Source organism: Neocloeon triangulifer, unplaced genomic scaffold (genome assembly GCF_031216515.1).
Source record: "Neocloeon triangulifer isolate White Clay Creek 2 clone unplaced genomic scaffold, ASM3121651v1 ptg000011l, whole genome shotgun sequence".
NCBI classification, from domain to species: domain Eukaryota; kingdom Metazoa; phylum Arthropoda; class Insecta; order Ephemeroptera; family Baetidae; genus Neocloeon; species Neocloeon triangulifer.
This window is the reverse complement of record NW_026775553.1, coordinates 2,047,301-2,066,966: the sequence shown is the minus strand read 5'-3', so window position 1 is coordinate 2,066,966 and position 19,666 is coordinate 2,047,301. Positions and strand designations below refer to the sequence as shown.

General features: G+C 36.6%; 4 protein-coding genes and 1 long non-coding RNA gene across 6 annotated transcripts in view; 3 read left to right on the top strand and 2 right to left on the bottom strand.

Moving 5' to 3' along the window:
• Nucleotides 1-7,753, top strand: part of LOC132195930 (flotillin-2) — a 104,915-nt gene extending 97,162 nt beyond the window's left edge. The window contains exons 2-9 of one of the 2 annotated variants that reach the window (XM_059618235.1): nt 280-374; nt 1,007-1,208; nt 3,725-3,957; nt 4,442-4,561; nt 4,621-4,835; nt 5,116-5,299; nt 5,351-5,497; nt 6,006-7,753. In XM_059618235.1, coding sequence (XP_059474218.1) covers nt 280-374; nt 1,007-1,208; nt 3,725-3,957; nt 4,442-4,561; nt 4,621-4,835; nt 5,116-5,299; nt 5,351-5,497; nt 6,006-6,035 — 1,226 coding nt within the window. In that variant the 3' untranslated portion in view covers nt 6,036-7,753. Of the gene's footprint in view, nt 1-279; nt 375-1,006; nt 1,209-2,630; nt 2,770-3,724; nt 3,958-4,441; nt 4,562-4,620; nt 4,836-5,115; nt 5,300-5,350; nt 5,498-6,005 lie in introns of those variants that run through there. The other variant, XM_059618236.1, reaches the window with a different exon arrangement.
• Nucleotides 7,754-8,507: 754 nt separating this feature from the next.
• Nucleotides 8,508-15,226, top strand: LOC132196110 (MFS-type transporter SLC18B1-like). Its single transcript, XM_059618531.1, has 9 exons — nt 8,508-8,808; nt 9,596-9,884; nt 11,570-11,665; nt 11,727-11,800; nt 11,854-12,070; nt 12,554-12,644; nt 12,697-12,836; nt 12,889-13,082; nt 13,603-15,226. Exons 1-9 carry the CDS (start codon nt 8,636-8,638, stop codon nt 14,126-14,128), a joined length of 1,800 nt encoding a protein of 599 aa, XP_059474514.1. The 5' UTR covers nt 8,508-8,635; the 3' UTR covers nt 14,129-15,226.
• Nucleotides 15,227-16,360: 1,134 nt separating this feature from the next.
• On the bottom strand, nt 16,361-17,767 carry LOC132196275 (stromal cell-derived factor 2). The gene is made up of 6 exons (XM_059618816.1): nt 17,638-17,767; nt 17,432-17,493; nt 17,239-17,372; nt 17,055-17,179; nt 16,900-16,999; nt 16,361-16,840 (listed from the first exon to the last, which is right to left on the bottom strand). Exons 1-6 carry the CDS (start codon nt 17,702-17,704, stop codon nt 16,672-16,674), a joined length of 657 nt encoding a protein of 218 aa, XP_059474799.1. The 5' UTR covers nt 17,705-17,767; the 3' UTR covers nt 16,361-16,671.
• A 64-nt stretch (nt 17,768-17,831) lies between these two features.
• LOC132196274 (cytoplasmic tRNA 2-thiolation protein 1) lies at nt 17,832-19,033 on the top strand. Its single transcript, XM_059618815.1, has 2 exons — nt 17,832-18,275; nt 18,326-19,033. Exons 1-2 carry the CDS (start codon nt 17,916-17,918, stop codon nt 18,944-18,946), a joined length of 981 nt encoding a protein of 326 aa, XP_059474798.1. The 5' UTR covers nt 17,832-17,915; the 3' UTR covers nt 18,947-19,033.
• A 10-nt stretch (nt 19,034-19,043) lies between these two features.
• On the bottom strand, nt 19,044-19,555 carry LOC132196277 (uncharacterized). The gene is made up of 3 exons (XR_009441753.1): nt 19,396-19,555; nt 19,200-19,332; nt 19,044-19,137 (listed from the first exon to the last, which is right to left on the bottom strand). It is a non-coding gene; the product is annotated as an uncharacterized LOC132196277 (long non-coding RNA).
• Between the last annotated feature and the right edge of the window lie 111 nt (nt 19,556-19,666).

Sequence of the window (19,666 nt, the reverse complement as noted above, 5' to 3'; positions counted from 1 at the left end):
TAGGCCATCTTCAAATTCAGGACGCTCTTCGCGTCTTGCGTCATTATCAAACTTTCATGCAACGCAAACTGATGACAAATCAAATCAAGTCAATACAAAATTAAATAAAATCTTTCTCCTCAAAGCCGAATAGAAGATTTTACAATTTCGTAATAAATAGGCAAAATTATTATAAATTTATTTGCAGTTAAAAAGGAAATGGAATTAATTTTATAAACTATTAATTTTTTTAAAATAAAACTCATTCTTTATATCTGTGTTTATTTGTTGTGATTTCAGGAGGATGCTGCGGCTCGACCAAGAAGACGACCATAGTTGGAGGGTGGGCCTGGGCATGGTGGCTCGTCACAGACGTCCAGAGACTTTCATTGGAGGTAAATTTCGGGAGACCCGCATTTATCATAATTTCAGTTGTCCTAAAAATTCATAAAATCATTTGCCATTTAAAATTTTTCATTTTAATATTTTTGTCTTAATTTTTGCCCATTTCTCCTAAATCTCGTTGGGCCTCGGCCGGTCTCGGTGGGTTTGAGGCCCATATAAGCAAATTTTTTAATTAAAATCAATAATTTCTTTTTAATACATTTTAATTTTAATTAATTACATTTTAATTTATTATCAAGTCAATTCAATTCATATCTATTATCTATTTCAATAAAAGTTTCATTTTATAATGTTTATTTAGTGTCAACTTATTCAATTTTGCTTGCATTCATAAATTTTATTTAAACTGAATGCATAATTGAATGCATTGTATGAACTTTAAAAGCAGCAAAATAAATTTATTTCAGATTCTATATTTTTAGGACACTTTCATTCAAAACTAATGAAAGGTAAAATTACTTTTTTTGGGACTTTTGCTTTTAGGACAAATAGAGAAATCGAAATCGGTTTTAGGACAAATTATTTTAAGGCAAATAACGGTGACTCTAAATTTCCGCAGACATTCAAAAATCATTTTTAATTATGAAATTTATATTGAAATTTTTGTAATGAATTTTTGCAGGTGATGACTCTGAATCCGATGTGCGAACAAGTGGAGACTGCGCAGGGCGTGCCCCTGACGGTGACTGGGGTGGCCCAGTGCAAGATCATGAAGGCCGAGGAACTTCTGCAAACAGCCTCTGAGCAGTTCCTCGGCAAGTCCATCAAGGAAGTCAAGATGACCGTTCTGCAGACACTCGAAGGCCACTTGAGAGCCATCCTAGGTGCGTTTCAAAAAAAGATTGATCTAGTTTCACTGAGATGAAAATTAAAATTAAGTATATTTTGCAACAATGCAAGATTTAATCATGAAGTAATTCTAAGCACGTTATTTATGACTTTGAAATATTACAAGGTCATAGAATTTTAAGAATTTCAACGCGTTCTATAATTTTAATCTGTAATTCCATTCGTTATTTATTTATTTTTTTTTTTAAGTTGAAAAGTTGTTCTATTATCTGCTTTTTTCCCGAGATATTTGCGATTTATCTTCTTTTTTTACAATGCATTGTACTTTTGATGAGTTGGTTGATATTCGCGTCCGCTTTTTTTTGCCGCGCCTGCAAAGTTTAAATTGAAGAAGTGTGCATTGCAGATGATTCGATTCTGCAATAACCGACTCTCAGCACAACAACTTTTGTGCATTTTTATTTCGGTACGATCGCTGCTGGCGGCGAGCACAAGTTTCTATTTCTATTCCGAGTGGCCCTCAATAATTTTGTCGCGCGTTGAAAGTGCAAGGCTTCGGTCAAGAGAGCAAAATCGTGGGACTTTCCCAATCCGTAATTATAAAATTAAAATTGCACCCCGCTGGGTGTTATAATTGTCGCCGATGCAGGCCAAAGATTGGTTAAAGCGTGCATTGATTTGCATAACATAACATTAGTCTTAGTTAAAGGACAACACTAGTAATTTTTTTTTAAAGAGGACCTGTTCTTATGACCAACGCCAAAATTGCGATAAAAAATTTGTGATTTTCAAAAAGAGCAATAATATTGACTTAAAGGTTCAAATTCATCTGGCAGGAATATTAAGGTTCGAAGGGTGGAATTTTTTAATATTAAGAAACTAAGAGTTGTTTCTTGAATTAATAATTTAACAAAAATAGCTTAAAAATCTTCAAATTTTATTGATTTTGCTCTTAATTATTTCAAACAATTAATAATTGTTTAAAATTAGAATATTTTTGCAATTATTTTGTGTAGAAAACTGTTGCAATTCTTTAAGTCACGTTGATTCACCATGAAATATAGAGCAGGAATTGCCAAGTGAAGCGTAGTTGCAAATCGTGGCTTGATATCAGTCAATAGTGCCGATGGCGTGTATATTTATTCACTTGGCAGAGCGTTGAGCGTCGCCAAGGTTGATCCGTGCACGCTAATTAGTGACGTCGCGGCTGATGATCAATTACTCCGCACAACAGCGGCTTCCGTCGCGAGTGCGTCGATCGATTCATTTTTCCAGTTTTTTTTCACCCCACTCGCATATATTATTTTTTTTCGCTCAGTGGAAGGGCAGAAAGAAAGCATTTCGTCACCCAAGGCCCTTTCGGACCAACTTTTGCATTACCAGAGCGAGTGCACTTGTATTTTTCCATAATCAATATATACAGTGGAAACAAACGCGCGCGGCGCGAGTACGTCTTGAGCAAGGAAGGCTTCAGTGCTGCTCTCGCTCAAATCCGCCCGCTCATTGCGTCTCCGAGCGGCGCTCGAAAATGTTGGCCAATTTGGAAGCGCTCGGCTTGGGTCTCTCCATCGCGATCACGGTTTTTGTTGTTAAAAAGTGAGTACATTTTCATGAATATTAACAATTGAATCAAAAAATTCAATATCAATTAAAAAAAATGAAATTAATTTTAAGGTTTTTTCAAAAGGGATAATGTTAGTTTAACCGAAATTTTCACTATTTTAATTTATTTTGTTTTTAAAACTTTTCATCAGTTTTTCATTTATATAATAATAATTATATTTATCACAGTTAAAATAACAATATTTAAATTTTTTTATAAATATTGAATAAAAATATTGTTTATTCAAATTAATGGTACAAAAATCTAATAACAAAATGTTTTTTAGCGCCATTATTTCATAGTTTCCCTTATAAATTTAAGTTTTCTTTTCAAATTTTATATAACATATGATTTAAACACAGTAATTTTAAATAATGAACCAAAAAATATTTAATTCATTAGTTCTACTTTTAAACTATTAATTTCAATAACAAATACAACGAGGACAAGCTTATTCATTTCCATGTAATTTAGTATTTTCTATTTCGAATATTTCAAATTTATTTTGTTACGAAATGTTTGAGTGAAAATCTTTCTTTACTTTTTCACTCTGCTGCTTATCTCCCCTTTTGCAATAATGTTTACTTCAAATCAAACATCACGATTCCGCGCAAATAAGTAAAGATGATAAAAATATCGAGGATTATGGAATAAACGCGACACGCAAAAGCAGCAAAATGATGGTGTTGCGAGTTTTACGTGGAAAAAATCATAATATAATCAGCTGGACAAATTGCTTCCGTTGTAAATTGAGCAGCCAAGCCTGCAATTTGTATTTTTACTTCTTTTCAATATAATAATTAGTTTTTTCGTTTGGTTAACCTCAAAAATCGTCTCATTGGCCGCAAATAAAAAATCACGCAACATGTTGATGAAATGACGAATTGGAAGGAAAAAACAAGTTGCCCAATTTAATTAATCAACGGAATTGTGAATTTTCGCTTTCAGGAACTCTTACCGTGGAAGAGGTGTACAAAGACCGGGACCAGTTCGCGGCGCTGGTGCGCGAGGTGGCGGCGCCCGACGTGGGCCGCATGGGCATTGAGATCCTCTCGTTCACCATCAAGGACGTGTACGACGATGTGCAGTACTTGGCCTCCCTCGGAAAGGCGCAGACGGCCAACGTCAAGCGCGACGCGGACATCGGCGTCGCCCAGGCCAACAGGGACGCTGGAATCAGGGTAACAAAATCTCAACACACTCATTTGTTCAATTTTAATAAATTTAGACTAAATTTTAAACACCAAAAAAAGAGTATATATATAGAAATTTATTAAACACAAAATGTGTACAACTTTTCAACGTACAATTAATTATTTACGATTCATAAGAGTATAAATGTTTTTTTATGAAAATTATCAACCCAATTAACTTTTGAATTAATTTTTTTATGTAGAAATTTGTCTTAATTTTGTGCCTGATTTTTTTTTCTCACATATTTTCATTGATTTTGATGCAAATGCAAAGTTCATCAATTAAAATGAAAATTTATTAAAAACCCTTACAAATTTTTTCCTTTTTTTTTAGTTTTAAAATTACCGCTGTTTTTATTTCCCTGCAAAAACAATCAATTTTTGCCTCAAATCAACTATTTTTCCCAGTCCTGATTGAAATTGTTGAATTAAAATTTACATCATTTACTAATTTGCAATTATTTTCTTGCAGGAAGCAGATTGCGAGAAATCTGCGATGGACATCAAGTACAACACGGACACAAAAATCGAGGACAACTCAAGGATGTACAAACTGCAAAAGGCCAATTTCGACAAGGAAATCAACACGGCTGTAATTTTTGATAAAAAAAAAATCAAGACTTGTTATAAACAAAAATTGTAATTTTGTAGAAAGCCGAGGCTCAATTGGCCTACGAGTTGCAAGCGGCCAAAATCCGGCAGCGAATCCGAAACGAAGAAATCCAGATCGAGGTTGTCGAGAGACGCAAACAGATCGAAGTCGAGCAGCAGGAGGTGCAGAGAAAGGAAAGGGAGCTTTCGTCGACCGTGCGCCTCCCTGCCGAAGCTGAGAGCTACCGCGTCCAGATGATTGCTGAGGGCAAAAGGTACAACAATTGAATTTGGTTGCAAGTCAAATTTATTGGTTAAAAATTAACAATTTTTTATAGATTTTCATTCCTTTTTTAAGGAATTGTAAACTAAATTATTTAACCAAATTAATATGTAGATTTTTTGGAAACAACATAAAAGTTTATATTTTTTTAAATTTATTATCAATGAACTAAATTTAATTGCTATAAACTCAAATCCCTGCCTTGATTTTGATATTTTTACAAATTTATTAAATTATTAGTTAAATTTAATTTCAATTTTGGTGAATTCCAGAACGCAAACTGTTGCCGTGGCGCAGGCGGAAGCAGAGAAAATCAAAAAGTTGGGATCGGCCGAGGCTTATGCCATCGAGGCGGTCGGCAAGGCCGAGGCCGAGCGGATGAGAATGAAGGCGGCCGTTTACAAGCAGTACGGAGACGCGGCCATCATGTCACTGGTGCTCGAAGCACTGCCAAAGGCAAGCCAGATTTATTTATAAATTCACAGATTTTAACTTGAATTTTATCAGATTGCCGCTGAGGTTTCGGCTCCGCTGGCCAAGACCGAGGAGATTGTGCTTCTCGGCGGCGACAACACAGGCACAGGAGAAATTGCGCGGTTGGCTGGCCAGCTGCCCCCCGCAATCCAGGCGCTAACTGGAGTGGACGTTTCAAAGGTTCAACTAATTACTTTTTCAAATAACAACAATTTTTATGGAAAAATGACACTTCATATTTTAAGAATTCTAACAATATAATTTAATAAGCCGTGTTTCCTAAACAAATTTTTTAATTTATATTGTCACGATGGAAAAAAATGTATATTGGCAAATTTTAATTGCTTTTTAAATGGATTAAAATCTTAACAGTGAATTTCATAATCAATTTCATAATTTTTTATCCAAATTCAATTGTATTAAAATGAACATTTGAGTCATTGAAATAAAATAATTTCAAATTAAAAATGATGCATTAAATTATTAAAACTGAATTTGCAATAATATCACAAAAAATTCAACTAGAATTATTGAATAAAATTGTTAATTTTTGCTTTAAAATTTAAATTGAAAAAAAATTGTATCTTAGTTAATTTTAATAGTTATCAAAATCATTAATATAGGATTACATGATTTTATTTTTTAATCTTTTCAGACACTTTTAATTAACAAATGATTTCATTTTCAGGTCCTAAGCAAATTGCCTGGCGCCAAGTAAGCCGAGCAGGCGCTACGTACAAGCATTATTCACCAACACAGCTCTTTTTTCACATCAATCTCAGATCTGAGCTACTGATCTGAACCCTAAGTTTCAAAAAACATGTATAAAAAGGAAGATTGAAGCCCTCCAGAGTTACGTCGCATCGCTAATTTACTTTCCGCGAATTCAATCTCTCTGTCAATGATTTGAGCAAGTTCTGTTAATTAAACTTGAGGTACCTGCCTTGAAAGCCATTCACTGCGTTAACTGTAATAATTTCCGCAACGTTCCGAAACAATATATAATGCAATTATTGTATACAACCATAATTCATCGAACTTCTTTGAAAAAGCAAGTCCCGATTTCTTTCTGTTGAAGCACAAGAGGATTTTCACGGCCTTTATTTTGAGGAACCAGTGAGGTGTAACAAGGTAGTTGTAGGTCTCTCAACCTGAGCCGATGTGTTCACTAAAAAAGAAAATTGAAAATTAAAAACGAACGATGCATTTTGATCAAAATTGGCGAATTGCTGTTCTTTACTCTCAAATCAACCTTTCAAAATAAATAAATGGCACTCTCAGCAATTCGTTTGGCAGGATGATTATTGTTGTCCTATTAAATTTGTTCCGACATGTTTTTGTTCTTAAACATACCAGGGTGCCTCTCACATAGATGGATGAAATTTTAAAGTAAAAAACTTTTGATAATATCTCACTGCAGATCTGAATTCTCTCGTCGATGTGCAACCAAAATTATGAATGTCAAATTTGTCGCTACATGAAATCTTAAAAACAGATGTGCTACATTTAGGCAGTGTGTTGTGCATATTTTTGTACTCTTATTGGATTAAGTTTATTAATTTTGTTTCTAAACAAACAAATTATTATATATCATTTCGTATATTCAACATTAACATTAAATATATATAAAAAGTTATGTTAATTACTAACAGGAAATGGAGGATTGAATGACGAAATGGAATCTGGCTTTTATTCAACAGCTTTGTTGGATTTTTTTAATTTGAAAAATTACTCTTGAATTTTATGTAAAAGACAGTAAATGAGTAAAAAACTATCCATTGAACTCCGTTTCCATTTCGTCTCAAATTTTTCCTCGGGTGCCCATTTTTTCACTCAAATATGAGATTGCAGTTTTATTATTGAATAAAAAATATAGTTGCCACATGATTGAATCACAAGTACAAGTGTTAAATAGTCATGCTTTTGAACAACAGAATCTCTCTTAAAAAGGAAATTCTGATTGTGAGTTGAGGAATTATTGTTGTTTGAAAAACTGTGCTGGCTTTTTAAAGTTTTATCCTGAGAGTAGGAAATCTGAATTTTGTGTTTTAATTTTTCTTCGAAGGATTTGTAAAACCAACAAGGCAAGAAGTGTTGAATTAATGTATAACCAATCACCCCTTTTCTGTTTTGCATAGATATTACATTATTGAGTGTGTTTTGCATGGCACAATATAAATGGACATAATTTGGCAGCGATTCCGGTGCCGATCTTTGAAATTGTTTGTTTTGCGGTCAAATTAACCTTTAAGAAGAAAAAATAATGAGAAATTTATGAAAAAAGTGTATATTAAGACAAAGCGCACGTGTGCAGTCTATCTTTCAAATCGAGCATACAAAATATGTCTGTGTGTGTGGATTCGAGCTGTGTGTATAAAAGCGGCATAGCTCTGATTGTAACCCCCGCCTCACCGTAATAATAATAAGAAGAAGAAGTGATAATCTTGCAGCAACTCTTGGACAAACATTTGCCGCCGTCTCATTACATACAAAACAACAAAATCCAAACTCACACGCATACACAGCAGCCACACACTTGAATCACCTTATTATATATGATGATTATATATCAAAATAATAAAAATGTTTTGGCCAAACACCATCTTCTTGTTTCAATTAAACTATAAAATTACTTCTTCGAATTTTACTTTGATATTTTGTTTTCTGAAAATCTAGAGCTTGAAATTGTACATTTATTTATTTGGAAGAATATTTGCAATAAAAAATTTATTTACATTTATTTTTTATAATATAAGCCCGATATTTTTAAATAAACTTCTAAACTTTTGGATAGAAAAACAACAAAAATTTGCTACAGAAAAATTTCAAAATAAATAATCTATGTAGCCTATTTTTATAACTTGAATTTCCTTAAAATTACTTTAAAGATGAAATTAATTAAAATAAAATTAAATAATAAGGAAAATAAAAATTATGGAAAAGAATTATAAATTTAGATATTAATGTAATTATATATATATTTTTTAATTCACTTATTTTGATCTGTTTTGACCGAAAAGAATAAATAAAAATAAATAGGGCATAATAAAAGATAGGCCGAGTACGCGTGACTGAAAGAGTAAATTGATCTGTGCACCCGAGCCGGCCGGCACTGAATTGCGGAAAGGGTGGGTTTGGCCCGCAGTGCAGGCGCCGGCGCCGACGCGACTTCTTCTTCTTGAAAGTGCATCAAGAAAATAAAAGAATTGCTGCTCGGCGGCGGCGGCGGAGCGAGTGAGTGGCGAGCGAGAAGTGCATCGGAGGTGCAGGCGAAAGGCGAGTCAGATTAGGATTTGAGAAATTGCAGAGAGGCGCGCGATGAACGACGACACGGCGGCGGCGGCCGACGAGCCGCGGCCCAAACACGTCAACATTAGGGTGACCCTGATGGCGTCGGACGACGACGACGACCAACACGTCGACCGGCAACGATTTGCATCAGGAAGGAGGAAGAGCAGGTCAACCAGTGTCAACGACGCCTCCACCACAAGGTCCGAGACATTCATTCCTCTCCATATATTACAATTTTGTTGTTGAATATTTAAATTAAAAAATTTATTAAATCTACAAAAGAGCAAATTACATTTTTTTTACATTTAAAGTTAATTATTATTTTTAAAATTTAAAATTTAATTGATATTTAATTAAAATTATGTAAAAGTTACTTATTATTTAATGTAGTATACAAAAGTACACGAAGCAAAATTAATTTTATTTTAAAATAGTTTTAAAGTTTTTAAATAAAATTACTAGATTGATGTTTTGGTTATAAATTTAAGTGGAAAGTGATCAAGTTCAGCAGTGTAATTAAAATCAATGAAGTGAAAGTGTTATATATTATTCAATTTAATTAAAATTATTGTTAATCGTACCTGATCCATTTTAATTAAATACGTATAAAATTTATGTCAGAGAAATTTTCTTATTTCAATCTCGTCAAAAGCATGTTTCGCTGCCAACTTTTTATTCAGAAAATGTTGAACGTGGTAAGATTTTAAAGGTTAAATTTACTTCATTCAATTTCATCAGGTGCACAATTGATAATAATGAATATTAAATTTTATTGTTTTTTATTTCTTTTGAAATATTGTTTACAGAAGCCTATTTTCAATTCAACTCTGAAAAACAAACTATATACTTCTTCATTGATTTTCGAATCGATAAAATCCAACCCTTGTTCACTTTCCAACACGCATGAATTTTTAACTTAGGCAACCTGTCCAGCAGATCAGCGGAGAGGGTTGCATATTTTTTATTTTAATTGTTTTCATTTTGCAGTCGGCAGAACGGAAAGCGCGTGTTCTTCCGGCCGAATGGGACGCCGCACGTGCGGAGCCACTCGGTGCCGGCGTCGCTGCAGCAGCGCCAGCAACAGTCGCGGCGCCGCTGGTCGCCGCCGTCCGGCCGCAGGATCAGCCAGCGCCTCCTCAGGACGCACCTGACGCCCAGGGCCACCGGCTTCAGCAGTTTCGACCGCGACCAAAAGCTCGTCTTCGCCTCGCTCGCCCTCGTCGACTTTGTCAGCTTTTGCTCCATGTCCATCATGGCCCCATTTTTCCCAAAAGAGGTAAATTAAACAAACTCAAATTTTGTTCAATTTTCATTTATAGATTTGCACTGAGAATGTTTTCAGCCTAAAATCTAAGCTTTGATTTAAAAGAAAATAAAATGTAAAATTTTATTAATTTTTAAATACTTGATCTGATTTTTTAACTTTTTCATTTACAAATGTAATTGACACCTAAAATATTACAGAACCTCAAATTTCATCATTACAATTTTTTGATTAAGTACAATATTTTTATATTTTGAACGGTCTAAAGTGGTTCTTTCTAAATTTTTCAAAGTGGAAAAGAAGCCGAAGCAAGTGCATAAGATGTTTGATTATGAGGAGTGAAGTGGGCCAAGGTTGGCAATGCGCCTGCTCTTGGTGCTGTGTGTGATGGAACTTAACAATTGGACGACACTGCACCCCGGTCGCCGAGTTGCATACATTGCGCTTATTTTTAGAAGCCTCTGCATGCACCGCGCTCTTTTGACGGACACTTTTGCATTTTCCGCACTCTCGAGCTCAAGTAAAATCGTAAATAAAAAACTATTAATCCAATTTTTTTGCAACGGTCATAACCTTGAGATTTTGATCTGATCATTTTTAATTATTTCGCTAAAAGTAATTATTGACTAAAAAAATCAATGCAGAATGAAAGGGATTGAATGCATTTTAATAACCTTCGATTTCTTATCTCTGCGTTCGTTTATCACTCAATCGCGGAAAACTAGTTCTTTTATTTTGCTATGCACGGCGACGCGAGGCCACTTTATTTATTATTATTATAAACCTGCAAACATCACACGTATGTTCTTTTCATTCTTGTGTGTAACATAATAATATATTGCTATTTTATTACTACATTTTACTCTCAGGTTGTGATGCAACCTGCCATGAATAATTGTAAAACGTTTCTCTTTTCGCATTTGTTCGCCTCTTTAGACGCATCTGCAGTCACGTGAGCCTTATTGGCTAATTAATTCGCTGGCGATGAACCTGAATTCATGCGTGCGCGCCGCAACCAAGCTTTATTGCTCACAATCAGTCTGCATAACACGTATTAATGCGGCGGGTTGTTGCCCTCAAGTTGGTCTCTCTGATAAGTAATAATGCAGCTTATTTGTGTTTTAATAAGTTTTCTAAGAATAAAGGTTCACTTATCACCATCAATATACAAAAGATTGTTTTACTAGAATGTGTAATTATTATTTTTATTAAATTTATTTTATTACATTGAACTTAAACTTTCCTCCGTGATTCATGGACCATGAAAAAACAATGAATTAAATCGAAATTTAAAAAGAAATTGATCAAAATTTCACCAAAACCAGTTGAAATGATTAAATTAAGTTGATAAAACATATAAATCATTGTATGAAAGCTTAAAAATTAGAAATATGCATTGAGCGTTTTTTTTTCTTAAAATTTTTTGATTACTTTAAAATTATCATTACCAATAAAAATAAAAATTTTACCGGGACTTTTAATTGAAATTGATTTTATTAATTAAAATTTGTATTCTACTCAATAATTAATAACAATTAATTAATTCAAAGAGCAAAAAACTGATTAAAATTTCAATAAGACAAGTTCTAATCAATGAATTAAGTTAATTAACAAAAGCTCATAAATACTTATAAAATATTTTTAAATTACTAAATTATTTGTTATTTATACTAATTTTTCGTTTTGCATGTTTTCAGGCGTCTGCCAAAGGTGTGAACGCCACAGTTTCAGGGCTTGTCTTCAGTTTCTACGCGTTTGTGATGTTCATTTCATCGCCGATCTTTGGCAAAATAGTGAGTAATGATTTAGCAAGAATATAAATTAATTTTTTTTTACTAAAATCCGAATTTGTAGCTTCCACTGGTCGGAGCGAAATTCATGTTCATGTCGGGGATGTTTGTGGCCGGCGGGTGCAGCATAATTTTTGGGTAACGAGGCATAAAAGATTGTTGGATCGCAGGTCAGTGACCTGGGTTTTCAGGCTGATGGACCGGATCCGCGACACGACCACCTTCATCACGTACAGCTTCCTGCTGCGCGGGACAGAGGCGTTGGGCGCCGCGGCCTACTCGACGGCCAGCTACACTTTTGTCGCCGACGTCTTTCCCGAGCACATCGGCCCAGTCATGGGCATCTTGGAGACGTTCGTCGGACTTGGCATGAGTGTCGGGCCAGCGCTTGGCGGCGTTTTGTACTCGGTATGCCCATAATTTATGACAAGAATAACAATTATGTCTCCATTCAACACTCTTTCGAAATAATTTCAAGATGCAGAATTGATAATTTAATTTTTTTTTCATGTTTATTTCTTTTTAAATCTTGTCTGATTATTTTTCAAAAGGAGCTTCTCTATACTGAGAAAAATGTTTACTAAACTGGTTACCATAAGAAAAAAAATATAAATTTCCAAGTTCAGATAACTATTTATTTTATTTTGTCAATTTGATTGGAATAATATGAATTTTTATTAATTTTAATCACAACAATTAGGAGAAAAAGCTACGTAAATTTAGGAAATTAAGTTCTCCTAATAATTTTAATTTGCCTTTTTTCATCTATCCATATCCGTGGAATTGAAATCTGCAGACGCTAATGTAGAGAAAATTATAAAAATTGTTCCAGCCGTTTTATAGGCTTAAATTAAATAAACGTAAATATATTTTTTCGTTTTATTATTTCAGGTTGGCGGTTTTGGACTGCCATTTTACACGCTGGGGGTTGTGATGGTTTTGTTTGTCCCAATAAACATTTACCTTCTTCCTGCAGCCGAAGGTGCGCACTATAAAAATTTCCAACTTAATTCTCTTGACATATTTTTGAACAGCAAATAGTGTGCGGCCAAAAGCAGGCTCGATTTTGGAGGTTTTGCGAGTGCCTTCGGTGATTGTGATAGGACTGGTTGTGATCGTGTCGGCGGCCAACTGGGGGTTCCTTGACCCCACCCTTGAGCCCCACTTGAGACAGGTTTCTGATTTTAATAAAATTTATCAATTATAAATAACAAATATAATTTCAGTACAATCTGACGCCGCAGCAGGTGGGTCTGGTTTTCCTGCTCTCTTCGGGGGTCTACGCCGCGGCGAGCCCGCTCTGGGGACTTTTGGCCACCAGAATCGGATCGCACTGGCTCATGATGTGCTTCGGATTAGTTCTTTGCACCATCGGCCTGCTCACGGTCGGGCCTTCCCCTTTGCTGCCTTTTCTTCCGAGGTGAGACAATTTTAAATTGCTTATAATTAGACTGAAAAGAGGGTGTCTTGAAAAAATCATCTGATCATCATTTCTCAACACTCGGCTGATGTGGTGAAATTTCTAAACACTTAATTGGCTGATGTGGTGAAATTTGATGCCAAACATGAATGACCTTCGAGAAGAGAATTTTTTTTTATATATTTGAAGAATAAATCATCATTTTTTACTACACGTAGATCACACTTTGGTAAAATTAAAATTAAATTCAATTCCTGAATGCGTTTGAAAGATGTCAAAATTTCATGCCAAGGATATATTTGCGATCAAAAAATTCGCACCGCCCTAAGCTTAAAAACCAGGGGTTGATCGGAGCAGATTCACCTTTTCCCACCAAGATATTTGATCCTCAAGAGAAGTCAGTCCTGATTGGATAATCACTAAATTAAGTTGAAACTTCTTGTTTTGAACAACAGACTTGGTCTTTTTCACATAAAGGAATAAACGCAATTAATTAAATTAATGATGTGATTTTGTGCAGTTCTCTGTGGGTGACCCTGGTTTCGCTGGCCATCCTGGGGGTGGCGGCGGCGCTGACGCTGCTGCCGACGTACCAGGCCGTGCTGGACGCGGCCGTGGCCGGCGGCTGCTCGGACGACCTGCCCACGTACAGCATCGTGGCCGGCGTGTGGTCGGGCATGTACTCGCTGGGGGAGGTCATCGGCCCCTCGGTGGGGGGCCTCGTGCTTGAGTGGTACGGCTTCCCCACGTGCGCCACCCTGATGGCCGGCGTGACCTTGGGCCTCGCCTTCCTCGTGCTCGCCTTCTTCTCCGTGCACGGACAGCCCGTCCGGCCGGACAAGAAGCAGGACGACGACGAGGACGATGAAGGGGAGGAGGGGGAGGAGGAGAGTGACGAGCCAGAGGAGCCGCTGCTGGCCGAGCGACTGTCCCGCCACGTGGCGCCGGCGCACAACAACTATGGCAGTCTCGATACCAACGGCCGCAGTGTGTCCGGAATGCTGAAGACGGTGTCGTTGACTGCGACAGGTGCCGTGGAGGTGTGATGCCGACCCTCGAGTTCCAACGGTGCATCGAACAATCCGTTCATCAGGCAGTTTTATTTTGCCAGGATTTTTGTTCTGTACGTTTTCGTTCACCTGATCGATTGCGTGAGGAACTGGACGCATTACTGACATCATTTTCAGAGACTGGACTTGCTAAAGTGCGAAAATATTTACAAAGTGATAATCGAACGACTTAAGAATGATTTTTCTTGCTTGCATCTTGATTTTCGGAGCAACAAAATTGTATAATACGAAATATACGCGATCCTGAAATTTTTCTTTTCTGATCCCTCAAAATTTGGTGTTTTTACGGATTTTGTTTGACAATGTCCTTAAAAAACTTGACTTGCTACAGTGGATTATAAATTATTCTGATAATCAGAGCTGATTTAACAATTTTGAAAATATTTTGATTTTTTTACAACAAACATCAGAGTCTTTTAATGAAAAGGGCATTTAAAAAAAAATAATGTTGAGCAAGTTGTGGATATTTACAATCTTAATTAAAACTACATTGAAAGATAAAGATTTTCCGTGCAAAATCAAAGTTCACTAGATAAACGCCTATTTGTTCACACCAAACAGTGGAGCAAAAAGGAATTATTTTCATACTAAATAATTTAACTTTGGCATCAGATTTGTTTTAATATTTTAATCCATTGTTTCAATGCCAAGTTTTTCTCAGGATCCCATTAAAGAAAAATCACCAAAATATGTACCCCATATTATAAAAACATTATTTTTTGCAATGTAAAATTGTACCTTGTGATATATTTTTTAGTATATATATCATTTTGAATAAAGACCAAGTTAAATGGGCTTAATTTTCCACTTTACATCAGTTGTGCAGAGCTTTTTTTAAAAGCGGATGGCTTTGAATGGTATTATAGGTGAGAGCATTGATATGATTGAGAACTCTCTTCAATTTTCTGATAAATGTGCAATTTTCACAAATGAAATTATACCGCCTTTACAACAAGTTTTGAACTGTATCTTGAGATTAACGATGAAAAAAGTATGCACAAAATTAGGGTAGATCAGGGTAGGTGTTCAAAATCTTTATCCTAAAAATAAATAAAACTTTTTAGAAGATGAAAATGTTCAATACATTCTTTCAAATTTTCCACAGCTTTTTCCACAGTTTCGTTCAAAAGTTGGATCCAACAGTTTGATCAAAGTTTGATCCAACAGTTTGATCAAAGTTTGATCCAACAGTTTGATCAAAGTTGGATCCAACAGTTTGATCAAAGTTGGATCCAACAGTAGGATCAAAGTTTGATCCAACAGTTTGATCAAAGTTTGATCCAACAGTTTGATCAAAGTTGGATCCAACAGTTTGATCAAAGTTGGATCCAACAGTTTGATCAAAGTTGGATCCAACAGTAGAGGATCAAAGTTTGATCAAACAGTTTGATCAAAGTTGGATCCAACAGTTGGATCAAAGTTGGATCCAACAGTTTGATCAAAGTTTGATCCAACAGTTTGATCAAAGTTGGATCCAACAGTTTGATCAAAGTTGGATCCAACAGTTGGATCAAAGTTTGATCCAACAGTTTGATCAAAGTTTGATCCAACAGTTTGATCAAAGTTGGATCCAACAGTTTGATCAAAGTTGGATCCAACAGTTTGATCAAAGTTGGATCCAACAGTTTGATCAAAGTTGGATCCAACAGTAGGATCAAAGTTTGATCCAACAGTTTGATCAAAGTTGGAAAATAATGTCTTCGCCCAACCCTAATTTCAAACTCTCGAGAGCATGGCATTTCGCTCAGCAAGCTTCCCTAGGGCGCTGAATAGCTATTCAGCGTCGCCACCTTCTCAGAAAAAATGATTAAAAACTTTGAAAGGAAAAGTAAAATTTATGATGATTTTCAGATTTGATTAACAGCGTTTTGCTCAATAACCAATTATTTGGACGATCATCATTTTTGAGCGGCTTCGGACTAAACAGTGTTTTTCCTTATGACTTTGAATAAAGAAGACCGAGCTGGATGGGCTTTATTTTCCAATCACTTTATATAATTTTGGGGTGAGTTTACTTTTATGGAATATTAATGTGATTGAAAAAACTTGTATCAATTTTTCTGATAAATTGGCAATTTTTATAAATAAGATCATCCCACCTTAACGAAAAGTTCTAAATTGTATCTACTTAGTGAAATTAAATTTGAAATAATATGCAAGAAATTAAGATAGGTGATCAAAATCTATATCCAAATAAAAAAATAAATGCAACTTATTAGAACATAAAACTCAATTGGCTTTAAGACTTTAATAGGTTTCTTTACTTGACTCAAGTAAATCAAATTCGCATTATACATTTATCACATAACACAGAGATGGTTGAATTAATTTTTTTGGGAAATATTTTGAACTTTCGAACCTAATTGAAAGCTGTGCCAACTATTCTATTCACACGCATTTGCACAATATTCACTCAATCAATTCCCTCCATTTCGGAAAAGAACATTTTGCTAGTCGAAATAAATTATTGAACAGAGCAAGTGTTAAAAAACATCGGGGAAAGCCCTGGTATCTTTGGATTACAACTCGGTGTGTGCGTAACTATGAGATTTTACTTGGAAATCACTCGGGTGGATGAAAAGTCCCTCGGCTGCCTGCCAATGACTGCTTGAGGGCGACGTCACCCCAACCACCTCCAACTGACCATTGATTGGACGCCCGTAACTTCGTCCCGTGACCGAAAGGTAGCTGTTTTCAAAGAGACATTCTTTGATTTAATTAAATAGAAATAAAATATTAAAACCTACACGTCAGTGTCCATGTGCTTGAGCATTATCGAGTCATCCCGAAGCCAACTGTCGCCTTTGCAAATCACAGTCCAGTGATCGCCAGTGTCTCCTTCACCGGCTAGAGAGAGAGAAGCGTCAAAGCAAAATGCAAAAATGGCTTATATTTTCCTTACAATTGTCTCCGTAAGCAGATATTTCTTGGTTAGAGGAGAGTGGCGATGGAAAGTGATGTGAGTGGAGATTCTTCTTGGTTGACACATGTTCCAAGCGAATCACTGATCCGCAACCAATGGGCTCTCTGGCAGATTTAAGAAATTCGAAATGACACAATGCTAAAAATTAAAATAATTTTTATACCCTCTCGAGCAGATCTTTCCGGTGGCGGCTTTAATGACCCAGTGGGAGTTGACATCTTCCTGAACTTCAGTTCCTGTGACAGATTGCTGTCCACTTCCCGATCCATATTTCACATCGTGAGAATGTAATCGAACCTGGGAGTTTTCCAATTTTAATAAAATTAAGAAGATAAATCAAAATAAGGTTAATGTACTTTATAGTCCGTGTTGAAAAGCTTAATCACCGAGCCACATGTCACAAACTGCGTCTTCTTTCCTGAAAAAAAAAATTAAAAATTAGGGGAGTATTTCCTTGGTGCTAAAATAATCAAAATTTCTGTTCCTTTCGTGCAGAAATTGAGTAATTTTTTCGCTTCAAAAAAAGAAATTAATCTATTTTATCCATCTGTCACTACTGCACCTTCAATTTGACTAAGAAGCAACAGGAAATTGATGAAAATTGGGAAAATCGTAGACGTGCACGTCATCTTTGCTCCACTGTTTTGATCAATTTCAGAGAAAAGTCACAAACCGGCCACGCCGAATGCCGTGATTGGCGGAATCGAAATTCGCCAACCAATCACAGCGCTCAATTCCAATCTGTGCCGCCAAGTTCAAAAATGCAGCCACGTGACTTTAAAGAAAGTGTCAACATTGGCACTTCTTTGTATTTTTTGGAGTTCTTAAGACCGGTCGGACATGCCCGTGTCCTGCACGACTCAGTGCGGACGCAGGGCCATCCTGCGGCGACCGAAGACCGGCACCGCCCTGTGCAAGGAGTGTTTTTTCGAAGCGTTCGAAACGGAGGTGCACCACACCATCACCAGCGGCAACCTCTTCCAGCCTGAGCAGGTGGTGGCCATCGCGGCGTCCGGCGGCAAGGACTCGACCGTGCTCGCCTACATCATGAAGCACCTGAACGACAAGTACGATTACAAGCTCAACTTGATGCTGCTGTCCATCGACGAGGGCATCACAGGGTATCGGGACGACAGCCTGGACACCGTCAAGCAGAACAAGGAGGATTACCAGCTGCCCTTGAAAATCCTCTCCTATCAGGTTTGATAATTAATCTGGTTAATTTTGGATTAAAATTAATTAATTTGCAGGACCTTTACGGCTGGACGATGGACAAAATCGTGGAGGAGGTGGGGAAAAAGAACAACTGCACGTTTTGCGGCGTCTTCCGCAGACAGGCCCTGGAGAGAGGCGCCGTCATGATGGGCGCCTCCTGCATCGCCACCGGACACAACGCAGACGACATTGCGGAAACGGTGCTCATGAACATCATGAGAGGCGACATCGCGCGGCTCGGGCGGTGTTGCTCGTCCGTGACCTCTTCGGACGGCGCCCTGCCAAGGGTCAAGCCGCTCAAGTTTTGCTACGAGAAGGAAATCGTCATGTACGCCTATTTCCGCAAGCTCGTTTATTTTTCCACCGAGTGCGTTTTTGCGCCGAACGCGTACAGAGGTCACGCACGGACGTTCCTGAAGGACCTCGAAAGAATTCGACCGTCGGTGATCATGGACATTATCCACTCGGGCGAGAATCTGATGTTTCAGTCAGGCGTGAAAACGCCACAACAAAGCACCTGCGTCCGGTGTGGACACGTCTCCAGCCAGGAGTTGTGCCAGGCGTGCACTTTGCTCACTTGTCTCAATGAAGGCAGAGCCAAGCACGGGGTCAGCAAAAAATCTCACAAAATCAAAACTCTCCGTGAGCCTGTTTAATCTAATTTAAAAAAAAATTTTAAACAGTGGTTTTTTTCCTGTCTTTATCCAAACAAATTAAAATTAAATATTATTTTCTTCAAACAAGATGGATACATTTCATTGAATTTTTTTATTTAGATTGATAATTTTCAACATAATAAATTGCTGCTAATTTCCTTAGCTCTTCAGCTGCTGCAGTGCAAATGGAACTGTAAAAAATGTAAATCAATTTAGTTCAAGTCTTGGAAATGCAAATTAAAATATTGTTTACCTGCTCGGATGGCTCCTATTATAAAACCAAAAGTTATGAGGTTCGTAATCATGGCATTTATTGCCTCCTTATTTTCGTCTCTTGTTGTTTTTCCCTCAATCGCCTGAGTCTTCGTTGGAGCTCCGAACATTTTCTGAAATTCAATCAATCTTATAATTTTCCATTCAGAGAGTGAAGTAATAAAAGCGGAACTCACGTAATATAGTGAATAATGTCCCTTGTATGGAAAAGTCACTCTTTCCTTAGCTGTACAAGTCAAACAATGATGCTCCTAGTATCAAAAATCAATTATGAGCGGGTATCAGAAGTACGGGGATTGGCCGAGGCGCCATTGGAGACTTCAAAATTTACAGCAGTGCAATGGCGCCTGCACATATCCTTTATTTGAATATTTCTCACCCATCCCCTTTCATTCAAGAAGTCTTGCAAGAAGTCTTTCATTGATTAATTATGTATAATAATTGCAT